We start from the raw sequence: 19,440 nt of genomic DNA on the forward strand, positions 1-19,440 counted from the left end.
AGTTGCTCTGGGAATGGTATGTGGTAAGATGGGTGGAAATTGAGTGCAATACTCAACTGGGAAAGGTTTGAAATGCCAATTAATGGGGTGAATTTGGTAAGATATGGGAGAAAAGTAGCTTGGCCTCACAGTGGAAATCACTCTATCAAACTTGATGTGACTCACAGCTAATCAAAAACAAAAGGATTCAATATTATGAGTAAGTCTATAATAGATTAAATCTGTAAATAGACTTCAAGATACCTGTCTCAACTTGAAACTGAGTCTCTGTAGTGCATGTCATACACGCTAACATATGGAATACCACCAGCTGCATTGATAGTTAATTTACTTGTTACTTCCAAAGGTTTGTCCATCTTCAAAAACTCAGGAGTGTGATGGAATACACTCCACCTGCCTGGATGAGTGCAGGTGCAACTGTACTCAAAATTAGACACATCCAAAATAAAGCAGCCACAGGGACACAATCCAGCTCACAGTGAGAGTAGTGTGTGGCCCTATACAAGATGCACTGCAGCAACTTATCATGCTCACTTAACAGCATCTTGCAAACCCACAATTTCTAACACCTAGAAGTACTAGGACAGCACTTGCACAGGAATGTCACCAGTTTCAAGTTCGCCACAGAGTCCCAGATCATGTTAACTTGGAACAACATTGACATTTCTTAACAATGCAGGAACACAGTCACAGAATTTCCTCTTTCAACAGCATTGAGGGGGTATCGTAAGCGGATAGATTGCAGCAAGAAAGTTTCTCACCACCACCACCAGTTCAAATCAGATATGGTGAGATAAGAAATGGTGCCTTACAAGAGACACCCACATCCTCTGCAGTTCTTTGAAAACTCTTTCCAACTGGGTTGTCCTCCGGTTACATTCTGCTTTTGGAATTGATGCCATACTGATATTCTCACCATTTGGGCCCAAATATGGTGTACCAGAGATGAGAACATATGAATCTGACTGTCCAATATTGCGTTATATGGTACAATGTCAGACCATCATGTTCTCTGTATATTCTGTATTAAAGGGACAAAAATCTGCCTATTTATTTTAAATGTAATAGACATAATAGAAAGTTCACACAGAATTAACGCATTGCAAATTGTTCACTTGTTTTTAAGCACTATACCGATGGGCATGATTGTATTTAAATGAATGCAATCTATTTTTTATAAAAGTTGTCACTTTAAATATTAAAAAGAACGAAGATGTTCCCGCCCACCCACTTACGGGAGCAGGGCGTCATCCAGAAGAGTTTGTTTTTCGGGAACTTAACGGAAACCGTGCCCGAGAAAGTATTTAAACAAGTGACTGTAGGGAAGAACGAGGAGACTCGATATCCCAGAAACAGGCGCAAAATACAAAGAAAAAGGTTCTTCGTTTAATTAAGTTACATCTTAATTTTTTTTCAATTTAGGAAGAGTCGTCTTTGCCTGTCTCAACCTACTTCGGTGAAAGTTAGTTTGTTTCTGCTATGAAGCGGCAGTCCCAACTGGATCTAATCACTGAGTTTAGGAATTGCTTCCTGCAGGCAAACAGCACCTCTTTTGGACCCAGCTCTATGACGCAGAGTGAACCGATTAATTTTTAACTGAGAGCAGGAAAAGAGTTCAGTGACAGAAAACTTGGGCAACCCAGCAGCGCCCGCAACGCGCTAGTTAACACGGGGCAATACTGACCTGAGAAATCTTCGGAGGACTTCAACGCACTTTTGCCTCCGAATCGAGTACGGAAAACCCGCCAAACCTCACCCCCCCCCCCCCCGCCCCGCCCCAAAATTGAAAAGAAAGTTCGCTGCGATGTGCCCTGGTCTCTTCACTCGTTGACGAGGACGGTTTGCGTGGGTGACATGTGAAGGTCCAGTTGAACATGGACCTCCAAGACTTGCCCCTGGATGGATCTCACGCTCCTCGCCAAGTGATGCAGCCGATTGGTGGGATGCTCAGTGGACCTTGTTGGGACCGTTATATTTCTCCTGCAGGAGCATTCTGCAGGGAGCGTTAAGCGGCCACGTATCCAGAGAGCCTGGACACACAGAGCTAAGGTAGCAGCCTCCCCCCTGTTTTGGGGGGGGGGGGGGGGGTGTACTGAGCACTGACTCGGATCCGGCTGTTTCTCAAACAAGTTCCGTGCCATGGAGGAGTGAGGGAGGGACGGTGCAGGGCAGAGGGGTGCGGATTGCTGTCGACATGGGTCCCCGCCTGGCGCTGGCTCGCTGTCTCCGCTTGCGGTGGCCCCCACGGCCGGTGGTGCTAGCGCTGGCAATAGCTGTGTGCCTGGTTTACCCATCACTGACAGTGTTCCGCCTCCGAACGGGCAGCCTGCTGCTCAAACCGCCTTCCTGGATTCAACCAACACAACTGACAGCAGACAGCGAGCCGTTGGGATGGAGCCCCAGCTGCCTACCTGCATTGGATGTACCACTGAAACTAACAGAGGTGGGAAACGCTTTACACTGTCAGCTGCTCTGTTTCGCTGCTTAAACACAGGTTCGCGGTGTTTGTAAACGCTCCATGTCGTGTTTCCTTGTTTTATCCTGACTTAGGACTTTAAAGGAGGCTGAACAAATAAAACGCTGCTCTTTTAATAATGGAACCGAGTGTTTCCTTTGGTATGTTTTTTTAAGACTGGAGTGGAAGTTTTCCAGCGTAAAAACTTTCAGCCTTTGGCGGATTGCTATGTCCGGTTGGAGTCTGAGCTCCAGTAAGGAAGTGATGAAAGCTGGATCACATCAAATTTATAGGGTTAGGAGTTGATAGGGATAGGGTTTAGCTTATTTTTAGTGGCGGACACGATGAAATGCTTCCAACCAGCGGATGTTCCAAGGCCCGGTTCAAAAGTTCAAATGTATGTCTGTGTGTCGGAGTGGGGGAATATGCATCTGTTAGTGATCTGATTTTAAACTGCAGTCGTGTTACCTGATCAGCTCTGCCCAGAGTCTGCTTCCGACAGACCGTTTGTAACAACTTCACGTAGCTTTTTCTTTTTAATCAACGCCACATTCACGAACCTCAAAGAATTGACCAGCATTGTATCAGATGCTGATATTGATTATATCGGAGGCTAGCACCCTGCTGTCAATTGTACAATGAGGTCTGAACGTTCACAGGTATTCTAATTCCGTCTTCTTCATACCGTAACTGGCTGAAACTTCTTAACCGCCGGTTCATCATTTGTGTTCCTTGTACAACACTTCTTTTTAAAAAAAGTTAAATCCAAGCCCCAACTCGTCATCATTACTTCTCCGTTCTTCCTTTTAAGTAGTGTGTCTTTGTAACTTTTTTTAAAGAAAAGATCTAAATTAACAGTACGGATTTAGGAACATATACAGAAGTTGCTGGAAAAGCTCAGAACGTCTAGCAGCATCTGTGGAGAGAAAGCACAGTTAACCTTTCCAAGTCCAGTGACCCTTCTTCATAACTAGAAACTAAGAAGTTTTCTTCAGCACACAAGGATCACAGATATAACATAGAAATAGTAAGAACTGACGAAGCTGGAGTCTGAGAAAACAGTGTGCAACTGGATGAACACAGCAGGCCAGGCGGCGTAAGACGAGCCGGAAATTTGACGTTTCGGGTCTGAAGAAGGGCCCTGGCCCGAAACGTCAGCTTTCCTGCTCCTCCGATCCTGCTGTGTTTCTTCCGCTGCACGCTGTGTTATCACAAATATAACATAACTCTTTCTTCTGGTACAATGGACCAGGTTTGAATATACAGGTGGAGGTACAAAGGATAGAATGTAATTTAAAATAAAACAAAGAACTGTGAACTGGGAATCTGAATGAAAACCAAAGGGTTCTGGAGAAACTCAATAGGTCTTGTAGCATCTGAGAGAAAAAAAGTTAACATTTGAAGTCCAGTGACCCTTGATCAGAAATGAAAGCAGCTGGGATAGGTTGGTATTTATGCTGATTAAGGGTAAAGGGGTGTGTGTGTGTGGACGTGACCGGAATAGATAGAGATAATGTCCAGTGAGAAAGAGATTGAAATAAAAGAAAAGCAGACAAAAGGATTGCTGACATTAAGCAGGAGAGAGATTGATGCAGAATGGGTGCTAACGAGAAATGTGAATGGTTGAAACTGGGTTGGCTCCGCTGGGAGCTACCCATGCAAAACAAGCCTGAGGGGTGTATGGGTGGGTTATGAACATGGAGGATGATGTTCACGTTCTCAAATTTTTAAACTCAGTTTTGAGTTCTGAAGACTGAAAAGTACCTTGGCAGAAGATGAAGTGTTATTCCTCCTGCTTGCATAAGCTTTGCTGGAGTATTGCAGCAGGCCTGTGGCAGAAATGTTGCTGTGAGAATGTGATGGTGTGTTGAAGTGGCAGGCAACTGGAAGCCCAGTCTGTGTTTCATCTCCCCAGTGTAGAGGACATCATATTGTATGCAATGTATACGGTCACGTCTGGGGACAAGCTACCCACTGATATCCATTGTAAATGTACTGACTCCCTGAACTCCACATCCTCACACCCTGCTTCCTGTAAGGACTCCATTCCTTCCTCCTAATTTCTCCATGTCTGCATCTGTCTTGATGATGCCACAGTCTACAAGGGGATCTCAGAAATGTCTGCCTTTTTCCTCAACTGAAGATTCTGTGTCACCTCAGCCATGTCGAAACTATTTCCCATACTTCTGTCCCCACTCCTCTTTCTTTCCCTCTAACAACAATGATAGCGTTCCTGCACTTACTATCCCACCAGCATCCACATCGAGCAGGATACCATCACCAGATACATATTCCCCACCCCATTCTTGTCAGCATTCTGCAGGGACTGCTCCTACTAGGACATCCTGCTCCACACTTCCTCCACTCCCAACACCTCCAAACATCCTATGGCACCTTCCCATGCAATCGGAAAAGTTACAATACTTGCCGTTTACCTCCTCCGTCCTCACTATCCAAGGCCTCAGATATACCTTCCAGGTGAAGTAGCAATTTCCCTGCACTTCATTCAATGTACTCTACTGTATTCAGTGTTCACAGTGAAGTCTCCTCTACACCGGGGAAATGAAGCACAAACTCAGCAAAACACTTCTGTTCTATCGATTAAAGTGACCCTGAGCTTCCAGTTGCCCGTGTCTTTGACATGCCATCAAGTTCCTATACCAACATTCCTGTTTCAGGAGTACTGCAGTGCTCCAGTGAAGCTCAATGCCAGCTGGAGGAATACCACTTCATCTTCTGCTTAACTACCTCATAGCATTCAGGACTCAACATTGAATTTAACGATTTCAGAATGTGAATACCTTCCTCCATGTGCAATACCTGTCCCCACACTGCCAGACCCTGTACGTATAGCCCAGCACCCAATTTCAACTACTCACACTTCTCATTTTCACCCATTCAGCATCTTTCTTTCTTCTGACTTGTCATCAGCATTCCATCTATTTGCTTCTTCATTTTTTTTGTTTCTGTCTTTGGGCATCGTCGTGATCTATTCAACTTCAGTCCTTACCTCATACCCCATTATCAACATAAATACTGCCATTTTCAAGTTGCTCTCACTTTTGAAGAAGCGTCACCTTCTTCAGATGCTGCTAGACATATTGAGTTCCTTCAGCACTTTCTGCTTTTGATGCTCTATTAAATCTATTGTCTCAACATGTATTCTTTTTGGAGAAGCAGAGAATATTAGATTTGCAATGGTCCTAGATTTGACACAAGTTTACATACTTTTTATACAATATATGTACCCATTAACACCATGTAACCAATAGTTACTTAATATATTTGGAAAGTTCGAAATGCTAGATTGATTGATGACTTAAGAACATTCCTGGCTCTCAGGTTCAAGAATTATACTGTGAACTTAAAGCACTCAACGTTAACTCACTACTTAAACAGATATCAAACAAGAACATGAGAATACACCAATTACCGTACATTTATAAGAAAGCATTCAAGAGCATATATTCAATTCGATTGATCTTTTGTAAGTTAAAAAATGAAGCCATTATGGATGTTGCATTAGTAACATTAGAATGATATTATTCAGAAGGTGGCTATTGGCCCACTATGCCTTTTTGAGTGAGTTGTGCAATTATTCTCATTATGCCGATCTTTCCTGTTAGATCCACAGATTTTAAATTTTCAGATATGCATTCAATTCTCTTTAGAAAGTTGCTATTAAATCTACATCTCTTGCGATTTCAGACAAGGCATTTCAGCTCATTATAATTAATATGTTAAAAAGATCTTTTAATCCTTATTGGTTCACTTGTCAATTATCTTAAATCTGCGTCTTATTAACTTGTTGTGCCTCCTTCAAATACTTCCACATGTTATCTCCCAGATTTCCTTGTTCCAACAGCAGGAGGATGGAGTAGTAGCCAGAGGATACCCAAAGGACCTCACAAAGCTAGATTTCTAGTTGGGGTTTGTTAAGCCTTATGCAATAAGTGAAAGGATCATGAGAGTTCACAATGTCATGTGTTTTCAGCTTGATTAGATTTCTGGATTTGTTGACTAACTAATGTCTTGTTTGTGTCAAAACAGTCTTCTCTGATAGTATTGTTTTGTTTGATAGCTGACACAATCTCTTGGAAATAAGGACAAGAGTGTCCCAGGAATGTGTCAATATTGACATAGTCCCTATGATTATTTAAAAGGAGACCCCACACAGAAACATTAGTAAACTATTTACATTAATGATAAATGAGATGGGAGAGTGTACTTTTAGTATTACCTCAAACTTTATTGATCACTTTGTAATAGCCACATGACACTTATCATGGATAAGTGTGCTTTGCGAAACACAAAAAGAGACTTTCACTACCAAAGATTATAAAAGAAAATGAATGCAATGTGACTATAAAATATTCAAACCTAATCATGCCAGATATGCAATTTAATGACATTTGGTTTTAAAGCTAAAGTAACTTATAGTATTTGGTGGTTTTGCCTTATTAATCTGTTGTTTGTATTGCTGCTGCACAAACATCAGCCTTCTAGAAGATGTCAAAATATTTTAAAAAGATAAAGAGCAGTAACAGGGGATTATTTTAGGGTTATTATGAAGGTAGTCACAGAAGTGAGCATGTTTCCATTTCAGAATATATATTTTGAAGCAATGTCCAACACTTTCATTCCAAAGAGGCACAGATAATTTGAAATGGCACAATTACAAAATTCAAATCTTCATCTGAAACTGGATATCAGTAGAAATGTTTTGACCAGTTAGGTTTGAAAATTTAGTATAAATATAAATTGAAAATTTCAAACTTTGTTGGTATAGTGCCCAGCAAGTTCTGGAAACTACTAAACATCTATGCTATGCATATCTTTTTATTATTTCATGGTATGTGGCCATTGCTGACAAGGCTAGCAACTTGTTGTCTATCCCTGTTTGTCCTTGAGAACAGTCATGTCGGTAACATAGTTGTGGGTCTGACATAACAAATAGGTCAGATCATGTCACAGCAACTAATTTATCCCCTAAAGGACATTAGTGAATCAGATGAGATTTTACAACAATTGATGATAATTTCATAAACATAATTTCTGAGACTAGCTTTTCATTCCAGATTGTTGAAAATTAATTGGTTGAATTTATGAATTCAGCTCATCACTGATCAGTCAGGTATGTCATTAGTTCCAATAAAACTTATCTTTAATTCATATGGAAGCTTTGCAGATTCTTTGATGATAAGTTTTAAACCATTTTATAAAATTGATATCAATAAGTTGTGCATGAAAGGCAAGAGTTTTAACCTGATCCTTTTCTCAGTGGTAGTATCATATATTTTAATCTGAAGATTGTGTGTAACTGAATTCACAATGAGCTATGAGCACATAGTCTATGCTGATACATGGGTACAATACTGAGAATGTCATGAATTTTCAGAGGTTTTACCTTTTGGGTAAGCTACAAAACAGGCATCTGAGACCGGTCCTAATAGAAGAATGCAAAAATTTGCAACTCCACTATTTGAAGACAAACACAGGATAATTGATCAACATATATCCATCAAAAGCCAAACAAAATAGAAAGACCTGAAGTTTCACAATTCTTGTGCCACATAGTTAAACCCAGACTTTCCATGGACTTATCAGTGAAGGTTCCTGATCTCTACTCCTTCAACACCTGTTTGTTCTATGCATGGGGCTATGAACAGGACAGGCAGCAGAAAAGCTGCCTGAGCAATCAGATTGAAGAATTCTCACTGATGTAAGCGCAGGAAGTGAAGGCAGGGAATATAAATTATATTTAAATCGATGTACAGGCCTGCAAAAGATTGAACATATGCACAGGGTTAAGTAAAAGATATAAAAAGCAAAGCACAAAAAGACATCTTCTGAACAAATTGCAGCATTAATGTTGCTCTGAGTGGCTAGACTCTTTATTTGCAAGATTACTTTTCAAAGATCAGAGAGGGTATTCAACAGTAATTTGATATTCCATTAAAATCATTGTTACTCATGATTGAACAAGGCCTAAAGTTTTCATTGATCTTTAGTGCAACAATAAATTATTGCCCGCAGTTTGTACCACTAAATTGATATCTATGGAGATGCCAGCAAAATTATAGCTGTGTGCAAGCAGCTTATTAGTAACAATAACTTCTGTAAATCCATGTTGAACTACGTATAAGTGGATACCACTCAGTAATAATGGTGATCGCTGACAGCCTTCCTGTTATTATTGTAGCAAAATCCAATCCATTATTTTGTCTTTATTTGTCTTGTGAAAGCCTTCTGAATGCAAATTTGTTGCTATGTTTCTTAACATTAGATTTGCTAGTGTTACCAGGAGAGTTTAAACTAGTTTGGCAGGGGGGTGAGACTCTGAATAAGGCGGGGGGTGTACCATTGAGAAGACAGGGGAAAACACATTAGCCACCGAGAGCAAGTTTACTATTCAGGTTTAGTAGGAACTGCAGATGCTGGAGAATTGGAGATAAGATGGTGTACAGCTGGAACACAGCAGGTCAAGCAGCATCAGAGGAGCAGGAAAGCTGATGTTTCAGGCCTAGACCCTTCATCAGAACTGGGAGAGGGGAAGGGGGTTCTGAAATAAATAGGAAGAGAGGGGGAGGTGGATAGAAGATGGATAAAGGAGAAGATAGGTGGAGAGGAGACAGACTGGTCAATGAGGCGGGGATGGAGTAGTATAGAATAGTAAAGGTGAGTGTAGGTGGGGAGCTAGGGAGGGGATAGGTCAGTCCAGGAAGGACAGACAGGTCAAGAGAGTGGGATGAGGCTAGTAGGTGGAGATGGGGGTGGGGCTTGAGGTGGGAGGAGGGGATAGGTGGGAGGAACAACAGGTTAGGGAGGCGGAGACAAGCTGGGCTGGTTTTGGGATGCGGTAGGGGGAGGGGGCGAGCTGGGTTGGCTTTGGGATGTAGTGGGGGAAGGGGAGATTTTGAATCTTGTGATGTCCACATTGATACCATTGGGCTGCAGGGTTCCCAAGCGGAATATGAGTTGCCGTTCCTGCAACCTGCAGTTGGCATCGTTGTGGCACTGCAGGAGGCCCAGGATGGACATGTCATCTGAGGAGTGGGAGGGGGAGTTGAAATGGTTCACGACTGGGAGGTGCAGTTGTTTAATGTGAAATGAGCGTAGGTGTTCTGCAAAGCGGAACATGTCCATATATGCCCGTACTTGTCATAGTTTGTTGAAAGCAGCATCACAGGTGGACAGCACTTGAAGACGGCATTTAGCATGCTGACCGTCACCATTTGAGGCATTGATCACTGAAGGCCAGGAGAGGTGATGGTCTAGTGGTATTATTGCTAGACTGTTAATCCAGAAACTCAGTTAAATGTCCTAGGGACCTGGGTTCAAATCCCTCTATGGCACATGGTGGAATTTGAATTAGGAAACTGCCATCCTTACCTGGTCTGTGATTCTAGACCCACAGCAATGTGGTTGACTGTTAATTTCCCTCTGGGTAATTCGGGATGTGCAGTAAATGTTACCTAGCCAGTGATGCCTTCATCCTGTGAATGAATAAAAAACCAAAAAAAATGAGTATAGGCATAGTTATGTTACAGTCGTACAAGTTGTTGGTGAAGCTGTACTTCTGTAGTTTTGGTCACCCTGTTTTAGGAAAGACATGGTTAAACTGGAAAGTACACAGAGAAGATTTACAAGGATGTTACCAGGCCTAGTAGGCTGGAGTTATAGGGAGAGGTTGGCCAGGATACGACTTTATTCTTCAGAACGTAGGAGAATGAGGGGTGACCTTATTGAGGTGTATAAAATCATGAGGGGCATAGATAGGATGAATGCATATTGCCCTTTTCCCAGGGATGGGGAATTGAAAACTGGGGGGCAGAGATTTAAGGTGAGAGGGGAAAGATTTAAGGAGGACCTGAGGGATATGGAGCAAATGTGGGCAAGTAGAACTAGCTGAGTGGGCACCATGGTCAGCATGGACCAGTTTGGGCCAAATATCCTCTTTCCATGTTGTCTTACTCTATGATTCTATAACGTTATATCAGTCATGACATTTCATCAACTGTAAATCACTTTAGAACATTTGAAATTGTGGAACTGTGTATTTAATTGCTAGTTCTTTCCTTTAATATGCTGAATAACATTTCTTTACACCATTCTCGCTCATATTTCTACTCTCCTAATGTACAGTCTACTGGTAAATGAACAAACTACTTTGCACTTACTTCAGTCTCCAGACAACGTCAATGGTAACCACGGCAGCTGGTTTCATGTAAATGCCACTGGTCTCTCTGTGACATCACATCAGAAGTAAATCAGATCAGTACTGTGTAACTAACAAAATACAACATCGTTATAATACTTGATTGCTTACTTGTCACTATGACAACAGTCTATGCATACTTTCCTTATCAGTATACAATTAAACACTACAGTACTGAAAGCTGTCAGAGAAGAACTCACTCATAAAATGTATCAAGCATGAAGTATGTCTATATAGCAACAGGAAGGGGACTGGGTAGTGAGAAGTGAAATAATGAGGTGCCAGTAGCTCTGTAAGAATGAGGAAATGGGGAAGCTTAAATGATTGGGAAAGAGAATGTAATTGAGACTGCTGAGGACCACATTTAACCACAGTCTCTACCCTGAATGAGTTAGATCAAACATAGAAGTTCAGAAATCAAAAGGGTTGCGAAATACAGTGAAACAGAGAAAGGTAGCCAAATATAGATTTTAGAATTAATGACCTGACAAGCCTTGTCTTAGCAACAACTGAAGGAGAAGTTAGGATAAAAACAAAAGATGAAAAGTGTAGACTGAGGGAGGCTTGAAGAAAGCCAGACAAGAAACAAGACAAGACCCAACAGCTCTACTAAAGCATTGGTTAGAAACAAGTCAAACTACCCTAAATGTGTCCTGGCTACTTAGCCCATTATACAATGTTGTTTTGTCCCAGGTGAGTTTCTGGTGTTTGGGATGGTATCTTAGGATGGATAGAGGACCAACTAATTAATAGAAGGTAGAGTTGGGATTATGGGGACATTTTAAGGATGGCATCCTACAACTAGTGGAGTGCTGCAAGGCTAAGTGTTGGGGCCCCGATTATTTATGATACTCATCTTAATGACTTGTATGATATACTTATCACCAAGTTTGTGATAATAGTTAGAAGGTAAGGCAAGACAAAACAGGAGTCTGCATAGGGGCATAAACAGATTATGACATAAACACAATGGCTACAAGAGCAGGTCAGAAGTTAAGAATACTGTGGTGAGCAATTCACCTCCTGACTCCCCAAATCTTTTCCACCATATACAAGGCAGAAGTCAGATGGAACACTCCCCACTTGCCTGGATGGGTGTGGCTCCAACTACACTTAAGAAGCTTGACACAATTCAGGACAAAGCAGCCCACTTTATTGGCACTAAATCTGCAAGCATCCACCCCCTCCATCACTGATGCTCAGTAGCAGCAGTGTATACAATTCACAAGATACTCTGCAGAAATTCACCAGAGAACATTAGACAGTATCTTCCAACATAAAACTGCTTCCATGAAGGGCAGCAGATTCTTGGGAATACCACTACCTGCAGGATCTCCTCCAAGCCACTCACCACCCTGACTTGGAAACATATTGCAGTTCCTTTACTGTCGCTGGGTCAAAATCCTGCAATCCACAAGGGTATTGTGGTCCAACCTACAATACATGGACTGCAGCGGTTCAAGAAGGCAGCTCACTACCACCTTCTCATGGGCAGCTAGGGACAGACAATAAAAGCTGGCCTGCCAGCAATGGCCACGTTCCACAGGTGAATAAAAAAATTGAGCAGTTAAAACTTGCGAATGGAATAGAATGTGGAAACATGTGATGTGTTGACAGTTTAAAAGGAAGAATAGAAGAGCTGAATATCATTTAAATGGGGAAAGACTGCAGAAAACTGCAACATGGAGGGCTTTGGAGCTCTTAGTACTTGAATCACAAAATACTAGAATCAAGTTCAGAGGTTAATAGGAAAGGCAAATAGAGTGTTAACCTTTATTTCAAATGCGAAAGTATGGAGGGATGGTAGGTACAATACAAACTGTGACTAGTTTTAGTTCCCTTTTCTAAGGAAAGATATTCTGGCATTGGAGGAAATTCTCAAAAGGTTCACTAGGTTTACGCTGGGTATGGAAAGATTTTCTTATGAGAACAGTGGAGTTGGTTGGGCTTGTACTCATTGGAGTTTAGAAGAATGAGAGGAGACATTACTGAAACATAAAACATTCTTAGGGGGCTTGACAGGATAGAAGTGTTGAGGTTTTTAGGTCCAGAAAACAATTTCAGAGAAAAGAGTCACCCATTTAGAAAATAAACGAGTAGGATTTTTTTTTCTTTCAGAGGATAAAGAAATCGTGGAATTCTTTAATACTTAGAGCTGTAGAAACTGGGTTGTTAATTATATTCAAGGCTGTGATAGAGGTCTAATCATGAAAGGAATAAAGAGATCTAGGAGCAAAGCAGGAAAGTTGAGAATTATGAGATTAACCATCATGATATCATTGAATGGTAGAGTAGACTTGATGGGCTGAATGGCCTATATCTGCTTATGGTATCTTGGTCTTGTAAACGAAGAATAGAACAGAAAGAAGAAAAATGATTGAGGGTCAAGGAAGTGAGTTTGGCCCTCTGTGGATCAGGACAGAAGAGAAAAAGAGGAAAACAAAGTGGAAATCTAAAGAACCACAACATCATTGACTCAGAGGAAGTGAGTAATCATATGCTGTGTATTAATCATTACAGTGGCTTGAGGGATTGACTAGTAGTACATGTCATTCAAAGTTGTATGTGTGTATAAAATGTTGTATTGGGATTTGTTGAATGGAATGTTTATTCTGGATACATCTATAAACCATTCCTGACATAACTTTCACTTGTAAAATAAATATCCTCTCAACAGTTTTTTCCATGTGATATTGTGTACTACAAATCCTGACCAGAATATGAAATATGCCAATTTCAAACAAATTAGAGATCCAAAGTGATATCTGCATCAAGACATATGAGATGGCAAAATTTATTCAATAATTTCCATTCACAGTTTGAACTAATTTGATACATTTTAAAATGCTAATGCCCAACACATTAAACAGATTCCAAATTAAATACTAGGTTTGGGTTTTGTTGTATTTCTTTGTTTATCCTTAATTGTAGTCTTGCACTTCATTTGCAAAATGCATTATTGTAACATTTCTGTGTTAGGGTTTAATAGTGGGTTTGGTGGGATGTGATAAAATAGTCCATGAGTTACTGACACTAATTAACAAGTTCATTTCTGGCTATATAAATATATATGTGTGTATATATATGTAAGCAGTGATAAATATATGCATGTTAATAATTATATGCATGTACATAGGGAGGGAAGGGCCTAGTGGTAGTATTGCTGGACTGTTAATCCAGAGACCCAGATGACATTCTGGCGTCCCATGGTAGATGGTGGAATTTGAATTCAATAAGATATCTGGAATTAAGAATCTAATGATGACCACGAATCCATGCCAATTGTCGGTAAAGCCCATCTAGTTCATGAATGTCCTTTAGAGAAGGAAGCTGCCACTCTTGCCATGTCTGGCCTACATATGACTCCAGACCCACAGCAAAGTGGTTGACTCGTAACTGCCTTCTGGACAATTAGGGATGGGCAATAAATGCTGGTCTAACACCCTCATCCCCTGAATGAATAAAGAAAAAGAATAAGCAATAAATATATATATATAGCAGCAAAAATATATTAAGCAGTAATCTATTTCAGATATATTAGAAACACATGCAAACTAATGAGTACTGAACCTATTTTCAGTATGTTTAACAATGAGTCTCACTGCTTCCTGCTAGTTGGGGATACCACTTTATGATGACTGGCCTGCAGAACTCAGGGTTCCTGTCACCATTTGCAATCCCAGTCCAAGGAGAAGTCCCCTGAATAGGAGAAAGTCCTGATATTAATACTGTTCTGAATTCCAGATTACATTTTGTATCATCATTCCCTGGTACTTTCAGTACCTTTCCAGAATGCTGAAACAACATGTCCAAGTGGCTCAGTGAAATGGTTCTTCAAGACAGTAACCATCAATAAACCTGTATTATAGGACTCCTTTTCCGTCAAATGGGCTAGTTTTATTTTGGGACTGTTTTCCAGTCCTTTTCAGTTTTATTTCAATTGCTCATTGCTGTGTCCAGTTGACTGTCAATGGTCTGGTTGGAAGACATTTTTTTAAGCCTACCACTACACTGTATTAACACTTATTAAAAAAGAAGTGGAATTGTAACTGGTGCTTGAAATAATTGAAGATCATTTGAACTTTAACTCTTGCAGATTAAGAGACTTCACGTGCTCTCATGATTTATTGATTTTCTTGTACTTCTTTGCAAAATGGTGCTTTTTTTAATTTCAGGGTGTAATTTTGAATTTGTATTCTTGCTAGCAATTTATAGTACCAATTTGAATATATTTCATACTAGAACTTGTCAAAGTTAGTAGATTCTTAATTATTAGGGAAACAGAAATGACAAATATTTAAACTTGTACCAGAACTCAAACATGCAGCATTTTTGAAGAAAGTTTCAATTCTTTCACACCAGCTTACCAAATGGAAGGTCAAATGCCATAGCAGTCAGGTCAGTATTTAGTAAAGGGCAGCGAGTCCTGCAGCGATAAAATAATAAAAACTGTAGTTGAAAGCAGTCTTGTTGAACCACATAATTGTATCCTATCCCTGTACAATGCTGTGTAAGAATAGACCAAAATTTCTATAATTGAAGTTTTTTTTTAGTTTATACTAATTTTACAAATTCAAACAATCATAGTTAATTAAATCAGTTACTATAGATGTTTGATTCTAACACATGCTAAGATTTATCTGTAAACGATTGTAGTTTACTTAATGTTGAATGTTTATTTAGGTTATTCTTTTGTTACATCTAAAGAGTCTGACAAAAGTACTACCCAACACTCAATCATTTAGTCATTTAGAGAACAATATTTAATTGTATTCACTGAATCAGATGTCATTGTAATCTATTTTTAGACTGTAATTTTTCACTTCAAAACTATTTTAAGAAATATATTGGAAAGTTAGATTTTATTATTTGTTTAGACTCTGATCTGTTGAATCAATGAGCTGTTGTAGTATGTTATAATGATTAGATGAAACCAAACACCATATATGGGATAACTTCAAAAAAGCAGATGAAGCAAATATGCTACAATAATAAGGTTAGCTTATGTAAGAGCTTATATTAGTGATTGACTTGGTAAACATTTTATGTGGCAGTCATAGGATAGTTCAGTCAAGCTTGTTGCATGACAGTCATATTAATTTCTGGGCACTGTTACATTTGATTGTGGTCCAAAATGTAATCATATTACCAACATGCAGTAACAATTTAAAATTGTTTAAAAGAGAGTGACAAAAGTTTTCTGATAGAATGCAGGACAGTGGGGTTACATCTGGCTGTTCAAGAATATGCATATCCAGATTCATTACAGAGATTGATCACTTCGGTGTGGGCAAATGTTAGGGGGCTTAAAGGACAAACAAGCAAGCATCCAAAATAGTTCATCATACTCAGTGCAATGGAAACTTTTGTTCTTGAGCCAGTCATGAATAGATCTCATGACATAGATTGAAATTGCTGGCTATGTTAACATTTGAAAAGTACCTATTTGAGACAAAGCAAATATACTTCTGCTATACTTGGGGTCACTTTCAATTTAGGTTCGAAGTCGTTAGGGTGAGCAACTTATGAAAAAGATGCTATTCACAGTACAATCATTCCTGTTGAGATTTTTTCTAAAATAAATGTTACATTTCAATTTGTTATAAGATACAGAAATAGTGATAGTGTTTTAGTTTAATAAAATGTCACGTGGCTCTTCACAGAAGATTTGTCATGCAAAATTTGATAGTAATCCAAATAAATTTGATATTAGGCAGATGTTCAAAATCTTGAGCAAGGAAGTTTAAAGTAACTTCTTAAAAGAGAAAAGAGAGAGAGAAAAGCATTGAGGCTTAGAAAGGGAATTCCAGAGTTTAGGACCTAAGCCACTAATAATGGAACAGTTATAATCGAGAGGTCTCATGAGACCAGAATTAGAGAAACACAGATACCATAGAATGAAATAGAATCAGCTGACAGAGATCTTCCCTACTGTCTGGAGAGACAGTATCACTTCCTTTGGGTAAAGCCTGACAATATGAAGTGGCCAATAGTAGTAGGCCTCACCCAGGATTCAGGTTCCCAATATGGAAATCCCACACACTCCCATCACCCAAACCCTCGGTGGAATTCCTGTCATAGTCCAGACCGCTCCTCCTCCATTCCCGCTCCTTACTATCATTCCTACCATCCTGTTTGTGAGGCTATGCATGGTAAGATAGGGCTGAGTCAACACAGCTTTGTCAATGGGAGGTCATGCCTGAAAAATCTATTAACATTATTTGAGGAAGTAACAAGCATATCAGTCAAAGGAGATCCGTGGAAGTGATCTGCTTGGATTTCCAGAGGCCTTTGAAAATGTACTGCACAGGTAGCAGCTAAATAAGGTAAGATCCCATGGCGTTGGGGCAAGGTACTGGCATGAATAGAGGATTGGCTGACTGGCAGAAGGCAGAGAGTGGGATTAACAGGCCTTTTCAGAATGGAAACCAGTGACAAGTAGAGTTCCGCAGGTGACAATTTTGGGAGCACAACTGTACACATTATACATGAATGATCTGGATGGATGAACTAAGGCATTGTTGCTAAGTTTGCAGATGTCACAAAGATAGGTGGAGGGACAAATAGCATTAAGGAAGCAGGATGCTGTGGAAGGTCTTGGACAAGCTGGGAGAGCGGGCAAAGAAGCAGCAATTAGAATACAATGTGAGAAAGTGTGAGGTTTTGCATTTTGGTAGGGCAAATAGAGGCATAGACTATTTTCTAAATGGGGAATAGCTTCAAAAATCTGAAGCACCAAAGGATTCTCTTAAGGTTAACATGCAGGTTCAGTTGCCAGTTAGGAAGGCATTCATTTAACGAGTGCCAGAGTATAAGAGCAGAGATGATTCCTGAGACTGTGTAAGGTTGTGGTCAGACCATGTCGAATATTGTGAGCAGTTTTGATCCTGAGAAAGGATATGCTAGCATTGGAGGAGGTCCAGAGGAAGTTTACAGGAATGATCCCAGGGATGATATGTTTGTCATATGAGTAGTGGTTGGCCATTCTGGTTCAGTACTCATTGTCAAACAGCACAAATTGAGGCCCTTCAGCTCCTCATTCATGCCAACTAAGTTCATAAACTGAACTAGTTTGCACATGTTTGGCCTATATCTCACTAAACCTTTCTATCCATGTACTTGTCCAAATGTCTTTTAAATGTTGTAATTGTGCCCACTTCTACCAATTTCCCTGGCAGTTTAGTCCATAAAAACACCACCCCCAAGTGAAAAAGTTGCCCCCCCCAGGTCCCTTTAAAATCTTTCCCCTCTCACCTTAAACCTATGCCCACCAGTTGTGGACTGTACTACCCTGGAAAACATCCATGGCCATTCATCTTTTCTATGCCCCTCATGATTCTATAAACCCCAATAAGGTCACCCCTCAGGCCCCTGTGCTACAGGGAGTGAAGTCCCAGTCTATTCAGTCTCTCCTTTTAACTCAAACCTTCCAGTCTCGGTAACACCCTTGTAAATCCTTTTGCGCCCATGCTTCCTATAGCAGGGTGATCAGAATTGTATGCAGTACTCCAGATATGGCCTTACCATTGTCTTATACAGCTGTAACATGCTATTGCAGCTCCTGTACTCAGTGCTCTTGCTGATGAAGGCATGTATGCCAAATGCCTTCTTCACTACCACCTCCCCCCACCACACCCCCGGCTACCTGGGATGCCACTTTCAAAGAACTATGTACCTTCTCCCTGCCCAGGTTTCTCTGTTTGACAACACTCCCTGGGACCCTACCATTAATTTTCTAAGTCCAGCTTTGGCTTGTCTTAATGAAATGCTACATTTTGCATTTATCTAAATTAAACTCCATCTGCCATTCCTCAGCCCACTGGCCCAGTTGATTAAGATCCCATTGTACTCTTAGATAAGCTTCTTCACTGTTTACTCACCAACAATTTTGTTGTCATCCACAAACATATTAGCCATGCCTTCTATATTCACATTCAAATTGTTTATAAATGATGAACAACAGGGGACCTAGCGCCAGTCCTCACAGCACACCACTGGTCACAAGCCTCCAGTCTGTACAACAACTCTCTATCACTACCTTCTGTCCCCTACCATCAAGCCAACTTTGTATTCATTGGCTAGCTCTCCCTGGACCCCATGTGATCGAACTTTACTGACCAATCTATCATGTGGAACCTTGTTGAAGGGTTTGCTAAAATCCATGTAGACAGTGTCTACGGTTCTGCCTTCATCTATCTTCTTGGCTACCTCTTCAAAAAATTCAATCAATTTCGTGATGCACGATTTCCCATGCACAAAGCTGACTATACCTAAGCAGTCCGTGCCTTTCCACAGGGCATGATGTTTTTATGGAATGAGCTGCCAGGGACAAAGTAGATCCTGTCTCTCAGAGTCCCTTCCAATGAGTTACCCACCACTGATATTAGTTTGTAGTTCCCTAGTTTTTCCTTGCAGCCTCTCTTAAATAGTGGCACAACATTAGCCACCCTCCAGTCTTCCAGAAACTTGCCCGTGATGGTTGATGATACAAATATCCCTGCTAGGGACGCCACAATTTCTTCTCTAGCCTTCCACAATGTCCCGCAATATACTTGATCAGATCCCAGAGATTCATCTATAGTTTGCATTTTAAGATCTCTAGCCCCTCCCCTTATGTAATGTGGACTCTTTATAAGAACATAACTATTTATTTTCCCGAATTCCCTAGCTTCCATATCTTTCTGCACGGTAGATACTAGTGAGAAATATTTGTTTAAGGTCTCACCTACCACCTGTTGTTCCATACATAGACAGCTTCATTGATCTT

The 19,440-nt window shown here is 40.4% G+C and overlaps 1 protein-coding gene and 1 long non-coding RNA gene across 7 annotated transcripts in view; one reads left to right on the plus strand and one right to left on the minus strand.

Annotated features, from left to right (window-relative positions):
* The first annotated feature begins 1,257 nt into the window (after positions 1 to 1,257).
* Positions 1,258 to 19,440, plus strand: part of cped1 (cadherin-like and PC-esterase domain containing 1) — a 229,699-nt gene continuing 211,516 nt past the window's right edge. For 3 of the 6 annotated variants that reach the window (XM_048549259.2, XM_048549258.2, XM_048549260.2), the window contains exon 1: positions 1,259 to 2,443. In XM_048549259.2, the coding sequence (XP_048405216.2) occupies positions 2,195 to 2,443 (249 nt within the window). In that variant the 5' untranslated portion in view covers positions 1,259 to 2,194. Of the gene's footprint in view, positions 2,444 to 19,440 lie in introns of all 6 variants that reach the window. The other 3 variants (XM_048549257.2, XM_048549256.2, XM_048549255.2) reach the window with 3 other exon arrangements.
* Positions 7,706 to 10,706, minus strand: LOC125460999 (uncharacterized). Its single transcript, XR_007249368.2, has 3 exons — positions 10,636 to 10,706; positions 9,848 to 9,951; positions 7,706 to 8,234 (listed from the first exon to the last, which is right to left on the minus strand). It is a non-coding gene; the product is annotated as an uncharacterized LOC125460999 (long non-coding RNA).

Source organism: Stegostoma tigrinum, chromosome 18 (genome assembly GCF_030684315.1).
Source record: "Stegostoma tigrinum isolate sSteTig4 chromosome 18, sSteTig4.hap1, whole genome shotgun sequence".
NCBI classification, from domain to species: Eukaryota; Metazoa; Chordata; class Chondrichthyes; order Orectolobiformes; family Stegostomatidae; genus Stegostoma; species Stegostoma tigrinum.